The 17,118-nt window shown below is 34.7% G+C and overlaps 1 protein-coding gene across 2 annotated transcripts in view; it reads right to left on the bottom strand.

The window, feature by feature from the left end:
• Positions 1-17,118, bottom strand: part of gpr158a (G protein-coupled receptor 158a) — a 131,276-nt gene that overhangs the window by 14,318 nt on the left and 99,840 nt on the right. For both annotated transcript variants that reach the window (XM_051098012.1, XM_051098013.1), the window contains exon 6: positions 2,794-2,903. In XM_051098012.1, the coding sequence (XP_050953969.1) occupies positions 2,794-2,903 (110 nt within the window). The remainder of the gene's footprint in view (positions 1-2,793; positions 2,904-17,118) is intronic.

The following is a 17,118-nucleotide window of genomic DNA, read 5'->3' as shown; positions in this document are numbered from 1 at the left end:
ATTAGACATAATAATACATACATTCTTCTCTTTGGATGTGGACCAATTTTTGATTTCAAAGTCTGGCTCGTCAAACAAGCTTATAAATGGCCTTAGCGCGCAGAGTCTTCTCATTATCATCGTTTGTCTTTATGTCACATTGATAAAGTGTCATCTACACCCCTTTAATGAGCGTCTAGTAAAAAAAAATTATCTGAGCAACGTGTTAATTTTCACCCAAGTGAAGTATATTCCCATTTCTGTCTAGATCTGAAGGGAAGTCATTCATTTCTGCTGCCTTAATTACGAATGCCATTAAGTCTTTTTGACATTCCCAGCATACATCATACCACCAAGCCTATATTCTCCTTCATCCTATTCTTCTGGAGGCCAGATCCTCAGAACCCAATAAACAGGCTATCCACTGTTCATTTTCTGCTTTTGTTGTCCAAACCATTCAATAAAATGTAAACACTGTGGCCATTTTGGCCCAAGTACCTCCTGTTATTTGTTTTCCCTCAACGATTTTAAGCAGGCATTTTGGCATGTAGCTTAACGATGTAGTGAATCTTTTTTAAAACGTACTTTACCCCTGATGAACTAGCCGTGGAACATACAGCTCTGACACTTTATAGGATGCTTACTTTAATTGGAAATTAGGGATAATACAAACTTTAACTGTGCTTAAAAGGGTTTCACAGCAGCTAAATCAAGAGAGCCTAATGCAGCAAGGTCACAGAGGAAATAAAGTCTGAATAAAAGTAAGAAAAGTGCATTAGAGGCCCTCTCTAGACATGCTGACCTTCTTTTTAGCATCTAAAGTCTTTAATGAATAATAGTCTGAATAGTCTGAATCTGAACATTTTATGAAACATAATAGGGATAACAAAGTTAAAGTATAATATTTGGAGACTAAAATCTAAATTCTTCTAAGTGCCTCAAGTACCCTTATAAAAAAAAATTAAGTGTGATTAAATTCAGTATATTTAAGTGGAAACCAAATGTAATGTTTTTGTATACTGCGTGTTAATACAATGAAATATACATGTATTATAGATTTAATTTATACTGAAAGCAGTTAAGAGTAATTTTAACCCGTTTAAAGGAGAAGTTCACTTCCAGAACAAAGATTTACAGATAATGTACTCACCCCCTTGTCATCCAAGATGTTCATGTCTTTCTTTCTTCAGTCGTAAAGAAATTATGTTTTTTTGAGTAAAACATTTCAGGATTTTTCTCCATATATGATATGGAGGAGTGATATGGTGCCCCGGCTTCAAACGATCCCGAATGCTGTTGTAAATGATCCCGGCCAAAGAAGAAGGGTCTTATCTAGCGAAACGTACAAAAATAATACAATTTATATCTTGTCTTACTCTGCCTGGACTCTGTTTTTTTCCGGTTCATGACAGTTAGGGTATGTCGAAAAACTCCCATCTCATGTTCTCCCTTCAAATTCAAAATAGTCCTATATCGCTGTTTTACCTTTTTTGTTAAGGGTGTTTGATCTTCTTCGCATGTTCACTTTGCAAAGACTGGGTCGGTACTTCTGCAGTGATGTAGGATGATTCTGAAATGATTTTTGAAGTTGAGGGAGAAAACACGATTGGAGTTTTTTTTTGACATACCCTAACTGTCTTGAGTCAGAATACACAGAGTTCAGGCAGAGCAAGACAAGACGAGCATCTGAGATTAAAAAGTATTTATTTTTTAAATGAAAATAACCGATCGTTTCGCTAGATAAGACCCTTCTTCCTCAGTTGGAATCGTTTACAACTGCATTTGGGATCGTTTAAGTCACATTTAAATTGCATTTTGGAAGTTCAAACTCATATAAGTACCATATATATGGAGAAAAATGCTGAAAAGTTTTCCTCAAAAAACATAATTTTATGACTGAAGAAAGAAAGACATAAACATCTTGGATGACAAGGGGCTAAGTACATTACCTGTACATTTTTGTTGTGTAAGTGGACTTCTTTAAATATTTAATATCTCCTAAATATCTTAAATATATTTGCAATTACACACAAGAAATGAAATGAAAATTTAGTATGTTTAAAATTTGTTACCTTTAAATGTAATATTGAATGACAAAATTGCAATCAAGAACAAGCATATTCAATACAATACTAAGCATATTCAATTTTAATACTAAGAAATGTTCATAATTTAAAATGAACAATATTGTTACAAAATACTGTGTCCAAAATTTTAGTTGCTGCCAGTAATTTTTATTTTGGCTTAGTAGTGGTTAAAGCCCTTGAGGAACAGATGTAATCTAGCTGACTGTTCGGTCTCTGTAGCCCAGCCTTTGGCTCTCTCGCCCACTATCCAATCTGCTACCTGACACCCATCCAGCCTTATTGTTTTTTTCAGGCTGATTCTGAAATGGCAAAGATCTCAGCAGGTTCCACCTCATCGCCCATATTAGGAAAGTGCAAGTTGTGACATTTAATAACATTGTGATCTGTGAGTCATCCAGCATGTGTGGGTGTGTTATTGTGTGTATAGGTGCACGTGTACGTTTGTTTGTTTGTGTGTGTATCTGTGTGTTTGTTTGTTTGTCTGCAGCAGCATATCTATTTTTGAGAGGCATCAATCACAAAACTATCACGGACTGCAGTGTGTCATTCTCAGCTCACGCAAGTCATTCTCGATATCTTATTCCAGCCATTCCTAGGATTAAGATTTTTATCGATCAAAATAATTCATTATTACTAAGACTGTGACAAAAATAACAACAACAACACTACAAGTTCTACAGGTTTCTGGAAGTGTGGCTCATCTTTTATAATGTAGTAAATATCGTACCTGTAGAGTTTGAGGGTGACCGTTCCATAGACTGTGGCAAATCCGAGCAGACGAACCCATCTCAACAGGATACAGCGGAAAACACTCGGCTGGAAGTATAGAATCACCACCTGGAAGATAATAAGCAAGCGCTTAAATGGAATACGCATTTATTTTAATATCTGGATATCTATGTATTTAGATAAGAGGATGTTTGATATGAGACCCCTGCTGTTTTGTCTTTGACTGATAGTCACAGGATAAAAAAGTAGCGTGTATATATATATATATATATGTATATGTGTGTGTGTGTGTGTGTGTGTGTGTATATAACTAGAAAAAGTAAGGGATAATGTACAGTCTACAACATATAACCATAAAAGAACACCACAACTAAACAATCACAATTCCATAAGCTGGGATAGAAGAAATGAGAAATTACATATGTTGATTAATGAAATCACTATATACTGTATAATAACATTTGCTGAGAAATGTAAGAAAGCCCATTTCCATCACTTAATAATAATAATAACAAGAAGAATAAGAATAATAAAAAGTCACTTATATCTCACAATTCTGATTTTTTTTTATACAAACACACAATTCTGACTTTCTTTCTTAGAACTGAGATAAACTCACAATTCTGACCTTTTTCTCAAAACTGCTATATAAACTCGCAATTATAAATTATACAGTCAGAATTGCATCATATAAACTTGCAACTGCGAGTTATAAAGTCAGAATTGTGTGATATAAACTCACGATTGCAAGTTCTGTTTTTTATCTTGCAGTTGTAATTTGTTTCTTGCAATTTCGAGTTTATATGTTGCAATCCTGAGTGACTGATATGTTCTCAGAATTGCAAGTTTATATCTTACAATTGCGAGAAAAAAGTCAGAATCGTGAGATAAATAGTTGCAATTACCTTTTTAAAACAATTTTATTCAGTGTTGGAAATGGGCTTCCATAGAAATGCTCTGTATATATGTACATCATAATTCCCCTGTATATAATAATGTCTGCAAAATTATTATGGCAGATAATAATTCTGTTATGCTTCATCAACCTGTCATTGCCATTTTTTTATGAAATTATTTTATTCATTTATTTTTAATTATACTAAAATAACGTCAGATTTACACATCTTAATTTACAAATAAATAAATTAAACATCTTTGTTTAATTTGTACAAGGAATGGCAACTTTTTCACAATTCAGATATTGCATGATATAAGCTCGCAATTGCAAGTTATAAAATCAGAATTGCGTGATATAAACTCGCAATTGTGACTTATATTGTCAGAATTGTGTAATGTAAAATTACAACTGCGGATTCTAAAATTTAAATCTCACAATTCTGACTTTTCTCAGAACTGTGTGATAAACTTGCAGTCGCAAGTTCTAAAGTCAGAATTGCGTGATATAAACTCACAATTGTGGCGTATAAAGTCAGAACTGCAAGATAAAAACTCACAATTCTGACTTTTTTGCTTGCAAATGCGAGTTTGTATCTTGCAGTTGTGACTTTTTCCTTGCAATTGCATGTTTATATGTTGCAATACTGATTTACTGATACGTTCTCAGAATTGCGAGTTTTTATCTCACAACTGCGAGAAAATAGTGAGAATTGTGAGATAAAAAGTCACAATTACCTTTTTTATTCAATGCTGGAAATGGGCTTTCATAGAAATACTCTGTATATAATATGTATATAATAAATGCCCTGTATATAATAATCTCTGCAGAATTATTATAGCAGATAAAAGGCGAATATTTGTCCATTGTAGAGCATCTCACTGTTTTTCAGCATCTTGCGTCATGAGCAACATATTGTGTTCCGTTCTGTTATGCTTCATCAACCGGTCAATTTTCATTGCCATTTTTTAAATGAAATTATTTTATTCATTTACTTTGAATTGTACTAAAATAACGTCAGATTTACACATCTTAATTTACAATAAATAAATAAATACACACTTAAACATTTTTGTTTAATTTGTACAAGAAACTAATGGACTAACAAGAAACTTACACCCTGTCAGCTGCTTGTGTGTGTGTCTTTTTATTTTATTTTTTTTTTTTTGAAGGTGCATAAATCATAAGTTCACTTTTCATTTCTTCGCTCATCACTCTATCCAAATTTACATCAAGCCTTAAACCTATTACAAAATGCAAATAATCTCTATGATGTGTCTGCGATGTGCGCTTTCGTTGATCTACCCATCCATCATCCTTATCTGCCATAGTTCTCCAAACAAACCTGTCAGATGCCAAAGAATCTAACAGAGAATTCCCGCACATCACTGCAATTCCGTTGCATCCATTGCAGAGAGAAAGTGAGAGAGAGACACTAAAGGTGAACTTTAATTGAAGCAGAATCTCACAGCTGTGCCGCCCCCCTCAGTCCCCCGCGTGCTGGCCTCCGCTCAATCTCTCTATGTGCAAACAGCGATGCGACACTCTGTGTGTAATCTAATAACAACAGTCTGCTCACTTCTCAGGAAGCTCTATTATTGGATTGATTATGGAAAAATGATTCAGAGCGGATGAATTGCTCCAGCACGGACTCTTCTGTCATAATTAAGTTGAGAAAAACTAATGACAGACACTGAGGCACATCCGTAGGGGGGCTCCTGCAGACCCCCCCCACAGCTCTCTAACATACTTATACAGCTACCACGCAAATCTTAAAGGCTGACATGATTGAATAGTGAAGTTACACACCTCAAATATTTATTCTGCTATTTAAAGTCAACATGAAAAGCTGTGTGGTGTTGGGAACACAACTCAATGTTGTGCAATGCGACATATTTTAGAACTAAAACAGGATATATATATATATATATATAATGTATGGAAGTAATTTTCAAAGCATTGTGTGATTGTTGCTGCTTTGTCTTTCCATTGCATTTACTTGTGTCACCAGCAGATGTCCTCTGTGATTCGAGTGGAGTGAATCATTTTGTGAAGTAAATGGTTGAACTGATTCAAAGTATGGTTCATTTTGTGAAGTAAAGGTGGAACTGATTCAAAGTATGGTTCATTTTGTGAAGTAAAGGTGGAACTGATTCAAAGTATGGTTCACTGTTTCAGAAAGCTTTGTTCCTCCCATCAGAACAGCAGCACCTTATTCACTGTCAGTACTATTTTATAAAGCAATTAAAGAGGTATAACATACTGTACCCAGCTGCTTCCCAAAAGCATTGTAAGCCTACACAGATCGTATAAACTATTAGCACCAAATTGTCAACAATCTGTTTGGGCTTATGGGTCAATATCACTGCTTGGTGCCTTTTGGTGTCCTGTACACCAAAGTAACTCATTTGCCATGATAACTTTACATAAACAATGACTTCATTTTTATATTCATAACAACTTTTCTAGATTTTTTTTAAGTTTTGTGTAGGAGGATGTGTGTTGTTTTGCTATGTCCCATGCACTGCTTATTAAATTTGAATGAGAGCAGAATATAGTCAAATCATAAAATTTTTAAATTTTTAAATAAGAGATTACTCAATTTAAGTGTATATTGACCATTTGGTAATAAAAACAATATTTTTATTTAATAAAACAGAAGAGTTTGTCCATGTCCCTTGAATGATTGTCCACCCTGTCGTATTGGGAAATCCACCTCTTTAAGGAAAGGCCACCCCCTTTAGTAACATCTGGACAACACATTTTTTGTCTCTTCAGTGGCAGGAAATTCAATGGCTGAGGTAAGTATATTGGTGACTTTTAAATTAACAAATTTTCTTTGTATAAGTTTGCTTACTTGCTTAACATGTCCACCCTGTCGGCATAAAATATGCCGGAAGTGATTAGAATACAGTATTTTCTAGATATGTACGTTTAAATATACCAAATTCTCTTCAACAACCAGACTAACTATTTAGCTAGTCACAGTTTGTTGTAAGCTAATATGCTAATTAAAGCTCAAAATGTCCACCCTATCAGGTCTAAGTGGCCGACAGGGTGGACATTTTGGAACAACAACAGGGTGGACATAGCATTTTGGTATCTTTCCATTGCGGCTGCCATAGTAGACATGCAAATTCCCTTTATCTGACTGCAATTTAATGACAGATGCACTTTTTGAAAGAGGACAGTTAGCCTATAGAATATTTTTTGAAGTTCCGGTAGTCCTCAAATAACCTTCTCGTCTTGTTAACGAAGACACTGCATAAATTTCGTCATACTTTTTAGCATCGGATATTAGTTTTAGCTCGTCAACGTCTCGTCTTCGTCACAGAAAAAATGTTCGTTAATGAATATTTTTCAGCGTCGTCTTCTTTGTAAGTCTTCGTCGTCTTTGTTGCAATTCTATTATTTATTATTATTATATTATTTTTTTCAAAGCTGAATAAATGTTTCATTGTTATATTTTGTCATGCTTTGTGTGTTCTGCTTTATGTGTCCACCCCATCCTGTGCTGGTCCACCCTGTCATCTTGATATTTTAAAATAATATTTTCAACAATAATTCAATCATATCTATATAATCCAGTGTGTTCAATATCTAGGTGTGGGGGCGATAACATGCAAACAAAAAACTGCATCCAAATATCACAGTGTTCCCCGAAAAAATATGGGTGCAAATTGTATGAGTTTCTTTAAAAAAACATGGTTTACATAAAATCTTTTATGCATTTATAATTTGAAAGCGAACAAATAACACTGTTTAGGAAAGGGACATTATACCTTTGAAGAAATATTATTTGCATCTTAATTTTACAATGAAAACATATGTCTATGACAGGGTGGACATATCTTATGGTTTATGCTTTGAATAATGGTCCATAATTATCTAAAAAAATGTGTGGGAGCTCAGCTAGTATGTTTCTATAGTACTTGAGTGTACTATTTATGCCATGACATAAAGCGAATGGGAAATCAAGACCAACATTTTTGAGTATTGTGAGGGTTGAAAGGCACTCTATGGTGATATATTGACCCTTATAATGTTTTTAGGAAACATAACTGCTAACTGCTAATGCTAACCAGTCAAGCCTGACCAGTTAAGCTACAGGAGTTACATAATTAGATTGCTTTTTTCAAGTAACTAGTAAAGTAATGCAGGGAGGATGGCAAAGTTAGCTTGTTATTGCTAGGCTTTCCGAAATCACCTACCCTTAAAATGTTAAATAACACAAATATTCTTTAAGTATTATTACCATTTTATTAACTAATGTCTTTGCTGCTGAAACTTTGATCTAATTCAACCATACTAATGAGGAAAATGAATTTAGATTTTTTTTTTTTTTTGCTGAAGAGTGTCAAACTATTTTTTATGAAATCCAGAATGCCAGCACAGCCAGCCGAAAGGTTTGTTTGAGATGTACCCGCTACTGTACAGATGTGAATTTACCTTTCCTTCAGCCTGAGGCTTATTCATTTCACTTTTGGCATTAAAGAGCTTTTACATTTGCCCAAAATATAACATTTTATATTAAAAACAAACAAGTAAGCCCAGCCCAGCTGAGAAAAGCTAACACAAAAGTAACATAACACATACTTTCCATAAAAAGTACAACAGGTTTAAATGCATCTTAGGTCAGAAAACATTTTAATTTTCTCAGAATATATATTTTGATAATATTGGTAATATTTGTTATTTTCAGTATTGGGCACATTACTTTAAAAAAGTAATTAGTTATAGTAACTAGTTACTTCTCACAAATAGTAACTGAGTTACATAATTATAAAATTACCAGGGAAAGTAACTATAAACATCCACTTGACATGCACGGACATGTAGGTAAAAGCCCATTACACCTCCGTTAAACAAACGTGAACATTCATCAAGTTAATCTTGGCTACTTTTTGTTTCAGGAAGAAGACACACTGGGAGGAATAAGCCAGAATTTACCTCAGAAGAAGAAGGCAATGCGACAATTATAGTAACGCCACATTCTATTGTCAGTAACGGTAATGCCGTTGTAACGTGGAAAAAAGTAATTTGTTTGATCCATACTGAAAAAAGTAATGCTGTTTATTTATTACACTGGTCATTTTACAATGATTTCGAAATGGTTTGCTTGAAGCAGTTCTGTCTGTAAACCCCTCCCTTCCACAAGCCTACTCTGCTCTGGTTGGTCGGCTGGCCAAGTCTGTTGTGATTGGTCTCTTTGTATACAATGCAAGCAAATTGTGCCCCAAGCTAAAATTTAGCCGCTAAACTGTACACACTTCACAAAACAATAATGGTGGATGCGTTAGCCGGGTGCTAACGAGACTAACTGATGAAACAATATAATTTGTAAACCAAAATATATGTCTACTGTAATGTCTGAAGAACGACAAAACCTTTTGTCTTAACGTCTAATTAGGGCGCAGAACAGATGCACCAGTCTTTTACTCCCCGCATTAACCCTATAACTGCAACTGCAGTGAAATTTCACAATGATTGTAAAGTCTGTGTGGTACACTACATTTTTTATTCTTAAACAAAGTAATCAGAACAACGACAGTCTACATTAATCGACACATTCTTAGAAAATAGTGGATTCACAGCGAATTATCAGAACTATTTCAGTAAGATAGTAATAGCTTGGTTTATCTGGAAACTTAAAGCTGCACTAGATATTAGCACAAAAACTTGATATTTTGAGCACTCAATTGAAAATGTACTTAGAGATTGTGGTTCAGAGATGCTTGTTGGTCCAAATAAAGAAGGTACAGATTTATCTTTCATGGACAAGCATTGCATTTAGCGAATCTGGCGCTAAACTCTCCAGGAGTAGAGAAGCATTCCTCGATAAAATGAGCACAACAAAAGTTTTGAATTGCATTACTGGTATCATGGGAAAAATTATTTTAACGACTGATTCTTCACATCATCCTCTTTCGGCAATGAAAACAAAACAAACTCACTTTCACAGTGCATAACACAGTGTTTCCTTGACATGATGTAAACACACTAACTAGCAGAAGTGTTTGTGGGCAAGTCAGACTGTTTGTATTTCACAGGCGGGGATTATGCTAATATGTTACCCTAATATGTCTGTTAAAGATCTCTTAATCTGGAAAGCATCTGCTGTGTTCAAACGTCTGGCAGACGTCTGTAAGATGTCAGTTTTACATACACTCTAAATCATAAACATCTTAAAGACATCTAATAGACGTCTGTTTGACATCTGATAGGACACGTCCAATAGACGTATTGCAGATGAGCAAACTATGTGTTGCAGATGTAAATGCAGACGTCAAATAGACGTCTTCGAGATGTACGTGTGCCATCAGGGTACATGTACGTGTGCTATCAGGATAGTGATGTAGATAGGTAGGTAACAGGCAGAAGATTCGAAAATATGGCGAATCGTTAAGGCGATTCAGACTGTTTACATTTAAGAATAGCTATGTTACAAACTGCAAAAAAATATATTTTTTGAAAACCCATTTGACCTGCTCTTTCAAAGTAACTTTCCCCAACACTGTTTATGTGTATATTACCTGTGATAGATGGTCATTACTTGCAGTAGGACTGCAATGGTTCAGGACCCCAACATATAAAAAAAGATGTTTCTTAAAGGCACAGTGGCAAAAACGACTGCACAATTGTAAGGGTCAGTGAGAGGGTGGAGAATTGGTGTGAAAAGCTAAACTGAGATAAATCTAATGACCCCTTTAAATTAAAGTTTAACATCCAGTGGGGCAGGAATGTGTTTAAGATGTAATGTGTGTGTGTGTGTGTGTGTGTGTGTAATAGCTGTCTAAGATCCATTGGCAAAACTGTGTGTGTGTTGGGCTTGTCAGGGGAGCATCCAGTCGGCCAGCTCTTAATTAGAACTGGGAGTACCAAACGCCTCCAGCAGAAATCTCAACAGTTTTAACCAGTCACTGACAAACCATGCAAAACTAACACTTTACACCTCCTCATACATATCCGATGCAGAGTAAACAGCACTTCTCTCAAGAATGACTTTATTGTCAGCATAATATTCATCTCAACTAAAGTGACATCACTGTTGAAAGATATAAAACCTGTACCCTGTCAGCAATATCTATAATGTACTACAGGAGCGACTAGAACTGCAGTGTTTCAAAGACCCGTAATGTGTCAAAATGCAATTCATAACGCATCGCAAGTATGCACTGCATCTCAGTGTTGGTGTAAAGGTAAGCTAGGGCAGGCATTAGCATAAACTGTCATCTACATTCAGTTTCCTTTTTCAGGTCAGCTAATGTGAAGCAGCAGTTTGAAGAGAATCTTGCTGAGCAAGTGAAAGTTAGTTAAACTGTCAATGAGTATAACAACCTGAATAACACATTCAATGTAGTGACACAGAAATTTGAAAGGGAACTCTATCGCCCCCTTCAGCAGTGAAGTTTGTATCTGCCAGACCGATAAAAAAGCACATTAAATCTGTACGACAGGAGTACACACTAGCAACACATTGGGGAAGTCTGTATTTGTTTACTAAAAGCATATTGAACATAAGCGGTGTGTTTTTAAGAAACTGCTTTTTATTCAAATAATCCGAATTGAATTCTTGCATAGTGCATATTGCGTACTAGATACATTATATTGCATACTTTCAAATTGTATGTGAAACAGTACACAGTCTGCAGCAATACATGTTTTAAACAATAGTATGCTACAATGTTGTCACATAACAGTCCATCAGTGTAAAATTAGCATTTTGTCAAAGCATGTACAGCATTTAATGAACTTTTTGATCGGCAATATAATACATTTAATAAATTATGCATGAGTGTAGTATGAATACAAACAGCATATACTACTGTAAATTTTCCATGGTGGCTTTGTTAGGATGAGACAATATTTCTCATCCTGGAATCTGGAATCTGAGGGTGCAAAAATATTAAAATACTGAGAAAATTACCTTTAAAGTTGTCCAGATGAAGTTCTTAGCATTGCAAATTACTAATTAAAAAGTAAGTTTTGATACATTTACAGTAGGAAATTCACAAAATATCTTCATGGAAAATGAACTTTATTTTTGGCATAGAAAAAAAAATCTAGAATTTTGAGCCATACAATATATTTTTGACAACTGTTACAAATATACCTGTGCTACTTAAATATACCTGTGCTACGAAGAGGTCGGTATATTCTTAAATTAATATTTATAGAAATGACCAACTAACATGTCGGCGCCGATAGCCTTGTGGGCAGTGCGACTGTTTTTGTGGTCCAGGGTCACATGTGACCTACAGTATAATGTCATGTTAGCTGGTCATTTCTTTTTCTTTTTTTTTTTAACGTTTATTTTTGGCATTTTTACTGTGTGACAGGAAATGAATTGGGAGAGAGGGGATGGGATCGGGAAAGGTCCGTGAGTTTGGGACGGGATGCCTGAAGCGTAACGGCGCTACATGTTAGTTGGTCATTTCTATAAATTTATGAATATACCGACCTCTCTCGTTACCGCTTGCACAACCAAGGCTCATTGAAAAAAATACAAAATGATATTACACCGCTTCTTGCACATTTGCGTGGCACTTTCAAAATGCAATGCCCATTAATTGGCACATAAATCATGTTTAGTTTTATTTTTAACAGAAAAATGCAAATCTCACAATGTTTATTATGCTGGTTATTGTAAGTTTGGAAATGAAATGTACAATGTCTGTTGCTAGAAGGATAACGCTTTATCACGTTTGAAAATAACATATCACCTACACTAAACCCTACCCTAAACCCAACCGTTAGTGTTAAAAACAAACATGACATAAAAATGCATTTGCGACTTAAAACTACTGTGTGTGACTATGAAGAATATTTATCTATATCTATACGTTTAGAATATTGGGACGCAGAGAAGTTAGCAACAATTATTTTGCCTTTTAATCAAGTTGTGTGTAGAAAAAACAAAAAAAAAACAATTAACTACTTCCCTGCCAGTGTTTTTTCAAAAAAAGTTGCCAGTCACTGCCAGCATTTTTGATCATTTTCACTAAAATTTCATGGCCCCCAGAAAGTTTTGTTGTATGAATACCTTAACATGCAATACATCAAAATAAAGTACTCTACTTTTAAACAAAAAAATCTGTTTATTCTAGCTTCAAGCATTCTTTTTTATCAACACTTGAATATAGGTATGTTTTTTGAGCAAAAAGCTAAGGAAATTATGTTTACAAAATATTAGCACAAAAATATTGTTTTAGTTGACTTTTTGTTGTTTTTTTTAAGTTACTACTTGTTTCAGAATGTTTAGAGAACATTTAAAAGTAATGTTCCCATAATGTTTGTAAAATTGTGAGTGTTTTTTGTTTTAAAGGAGAAGTCCACTTCCAAAACAAACATTCACATATAATGTACTCACCCCCTTGTCATCGAAGATGTTCATGTCTTTCTTTCTTTAGTCGTAAAGAAATTATGTTTTTTAAAGAAAAAAAAAATCAGCATTTTTCTCCATGCAATGGACTGATATGGTGCCCCGATTTTGAACTTTTAAAAGGCAGTTTAAATGCGGCTTCAAACGATCCCAGACGAGGAAAAAGGGTCTTATCTAGCAAAACAATCGTTTAATTTCATTAAAAAATACAATTTAAATACTTTTTAATCTCAAACACTCGTCTTGTCTTGCTCTGCCTGAACTCTGTGTATTCCAACTCAGTTCCGGCACAGTCTTTGCAAAGTAAACATGCAAAGAAGATCAGACACCCTTAACAAAAACGGTAAAATAGATATAGGACATATATAGGATGATTTTGAAGTTGAGGGAGAACATGAGATAGGAGTTTTTCGACATACCCTAACTGTCATGAACCGGAACAAAAACAGTCCAGGCAGAGTAAGACAAGACAAACGTTTGATATTAAAAAGTATATAAATTGTACTATTTTTTATGAAAATAACCTTGTTTCGCTAGATAAGACCCTTCTTTCTCAGCTGGGATCGTTTACAACCACATTTGGAATCGTTTGAAGCCACATTTAAACTGCATTTTAGAAGTTCAAACTCGGGGCACCATATCAGTCCATGGAGAAAAATGCTGAAATGTTTTCCTCAAAAAACATAATTTCTTTACAACTGAACAAAGAAAGACATGAACATCTTGGATGACAAGGGGGTGAGTAAATTATTTTTAAATTGTTGCTCTGGAAGTGGACTTCTCCTTTAAATAAAGTTTCTAAAATATTTAAAAACTGGATATTTAGAATGTTCAGAGAACATTTTCATAACTTAATAGAAACATTAGCATAATGTTCTTAGAACATATTTTTGTTAGCAGGGACTTCTGATTTTATTTGTCACGCAGGAAACTGAAGGTCAAGTGAAGCAAATTGCATTCTTGTATGCAATTTACTTACTTTGTTTATGGTATGTATTGCAACGGTTCAGAATTCTAATCTTGGCGAGTGTCGCTAAAAGATTAATGTGGTTTTCAAATCTTGCTGCATGTTAAAATTGTTTTGAAGTCAAAACATAATACTGTGCAAATTAGGCTTTCTTATTCAAAACTCTGGCCCTGTAAATTGTAAAGAAATAAAAATTGTCATGGGTTTTGCTGCCTCTAGTGTTCATTTCAAGTGAAACCTGTAGTGATTCGTACATATAGTTTTGTTTTGTTTTTGAGTGCAGAAATGTAGGTAGAGGCACGTATTTCCAATTAGCCTGGGTAATGCATTACAGAAATGCATTCTGGTGGTATATAGCACATACTTGCAAATAGTAGTAAAATCCAAGCGCTGCACTGCACAAACAAGTATACATACATAGTAGTATGTTATCCATCATCCCACTCATATCTAAGCTTAACCTTCTGTATAATGGACATTCATTGATGACCGGTTGAACAACAGTCAAAGATCAATGAGAATTAATGTAACCCGACCTCTGTGTGTGTCTGTGTGTGAGTGTGTGTATGCGTGTGTGTTGCACCAGAGCCCCATCCAAAACATGAAAGACAAAGAAGAACAAACATCTGAGGCTGCGTAATTATCAGCATGTTGCAGATGTGCCACGACCCCCCTTTCGGGACCGTTCGTGTTAATCCGATTAGCAGAGGCATTAATGGTCGTCCCATAGCAGTGGAAAAAGATGCAGGCACGTGGTTATTTTGGCTCACTAGCTCTGAGTCAGACGAGGGATGTGGTGCAAGTCTGGGGGGGAAAGCCGAGAGGAGGTGACGGAAGTCGGCGTTGCCCGGATCGGTGAGGCGAGACTGTATTTTGCATGCTGCAGGGAAGTCTCACCGCACTCGGAGCGTTACAAAACACACAGCGCTTCAAGTGGCTGATTCCTCAGAGGGCTTGAGAACACAAACAAAACGCAGTTGCCGTGGCGAGAGACGACGGAGAGCCAGACGGTAACCAGGTTGAGAAAAAACACTGAAGCAAAGCTTGAGTTATCTAAAACTATATGTTAGTGCAGTGATCACTAAACCTTTATATTTTTCAGACTTTACATAATATTCAATCTTGTTAGAAATAAAGACAAATGGCTTAAAATAATGATCACTATCCACCATTCTAACCAACTTGCCAACAAGTTCAAAATCCATAAATATGGTACAGAAAATGTGATTAAAAAGGCACACAAAGATCGCCATCAAAATTATTATTGAATATAGAATACATTATTGTTACAATTATTAAATATTGAAAATATTGTAACTTAGAAATGTACTCAGCCAGCACAGCACCTACTGTAATGCTAACCCCTCAAAAAACAAAAACAACATTTAAAAAAAAAAAAAAAAACACTCTCCAAAACCTCATTCTTGACGTGAAGGGGTTTAGCTGAATGTCAGGGCAGTACCAAACGAAAAAGGGAAAGAGACAGCTCTGACATTTCCACAGTGTGCCTGGAGCACTTACGTCCACTCTAAATATTAGTGATGAGAGGAACTTAATGACAAGACCTTCCCTCTTCCCAGAAAAACTGAATCTTATTGAAAGAAAGAGAGAGACAGAGAGAGACAGAGAGAGAGAGAGGTGCACAGAGGAGCAGCTGACGCATGTCTCGTCTTTAGGGATTTGACAGAGCTCTCATCCATCAGAGAAACATGCTGTCGGGTCACACCTGCTATACAGCACACACGCACTGTCAGCACTTACTAATTTCATGTTGCTGCATATTCATGAATCAGTACATCTACAAGACCTACAACAGCGCAACAAAAACTATCGCACTGAATTTTAATCACTGATTTTATTTATTTATTTATTTATTTTTTGCACGATAAATAGTTATAATTCAGTTTTTAATGACCATTTTTCACCCTTTCCATGACTCACAGAACTGCTCAGTGTCACGCTTAGACGAAGCACACGAACAACGACGTAAATAAACGAAAGGTATTTAATAAATCCAACAGGGAACACAGGAGACACTGGAACACAGGGTAGTAACATTAACGTCCAACAAGGCAAGAGGGGAAAACACACGCTATATATACACAGACTGATTACAACCACAGGTGCAGACAATAAGGGAAATACCAAAACACACAAGGCTGTAGGGGGAATTGACAGGAGAAACCAACTAAACAGTCCAGGAGTGTGACACTCAGTCGGTCTTGCTATCGCATCTTTCTGTATAAGACGTCTATGTGTAAATTACCTTTAGTTATGACTGGATAGTAGTTTATTGGCAAATGCTGAAAACAGTTGTGTTGCTTAAAAGTTTTGTGGAAATATGAGGAATAGAAATACTTGTTTTAATACGATTTTTGTTTTAAAAGCATCCTTGATAAATAAAAGTATTAATTTTTATTAAAATTGTACTGTCACCAAGCTTTTGAATGTTATAGTGCATAAGGTTACAAAAAATGTACTCAACTGTTTTAAATATTGATAATAATAATAATAATAATAATAATAATAATAATAATGTTTCTTTAACAGCAAATTAGCATATTAGAATTACTTCTGAATGATAATGTGATACTGAAGACTAACTGAAATAAAAAGTAACTGAAGTAATGATGCTGAAAATTTAGCTTTTATCAGAGTAATGAATTACATTTTGAAAAAAATGTAAAAATAAAGCAGTTATTTTAAATAGTTAAAAGATTTCACAATATTACTGCTTTTGCTGTATGGTGAACAGAAGAGAATTCTTACAAAAAAAAAATAATAAAATAAAATAAAATAATTAAAATAAATAAAATCTTGTGCAAAAACATTTGATTGGTAGTGTAGAATATATCACAAATCCAATCTAATACAGTAAAAAAAAAAAAAAAAAATATATATATATATATATATATATATATATATATATATATATATATATATATATATATATTTGAAACAACCATATGGTAGTTTAATAAATAAATAAATAAAAACACAAATAACAAAATATCTGACTCATCTCTTTAAGGCAATTACAGTAGAAGATTAGATCATTTTTACAGAAACGTGAAGATTA

Source organism: Labeo rohita, chromosome 24, assembly GCF_022985175.1.
Source record: "Labeo rohita strain BAU-BD-2019 chromosome 24, IGBB_LRoh.1.0, whole genome shotgun sequence".
Lineage (NCBI taxonomy): Eukaryota > Metazoa > Chordata > Actinopteri > Cypriniformes > Cyprinidae > Labeo > Labeo rohita.
The sequence above is the reverse complement of the archived record's forward strand: the minus strand, read 5'-3'. Positions and strand labels throughout refer to the sequence as shown.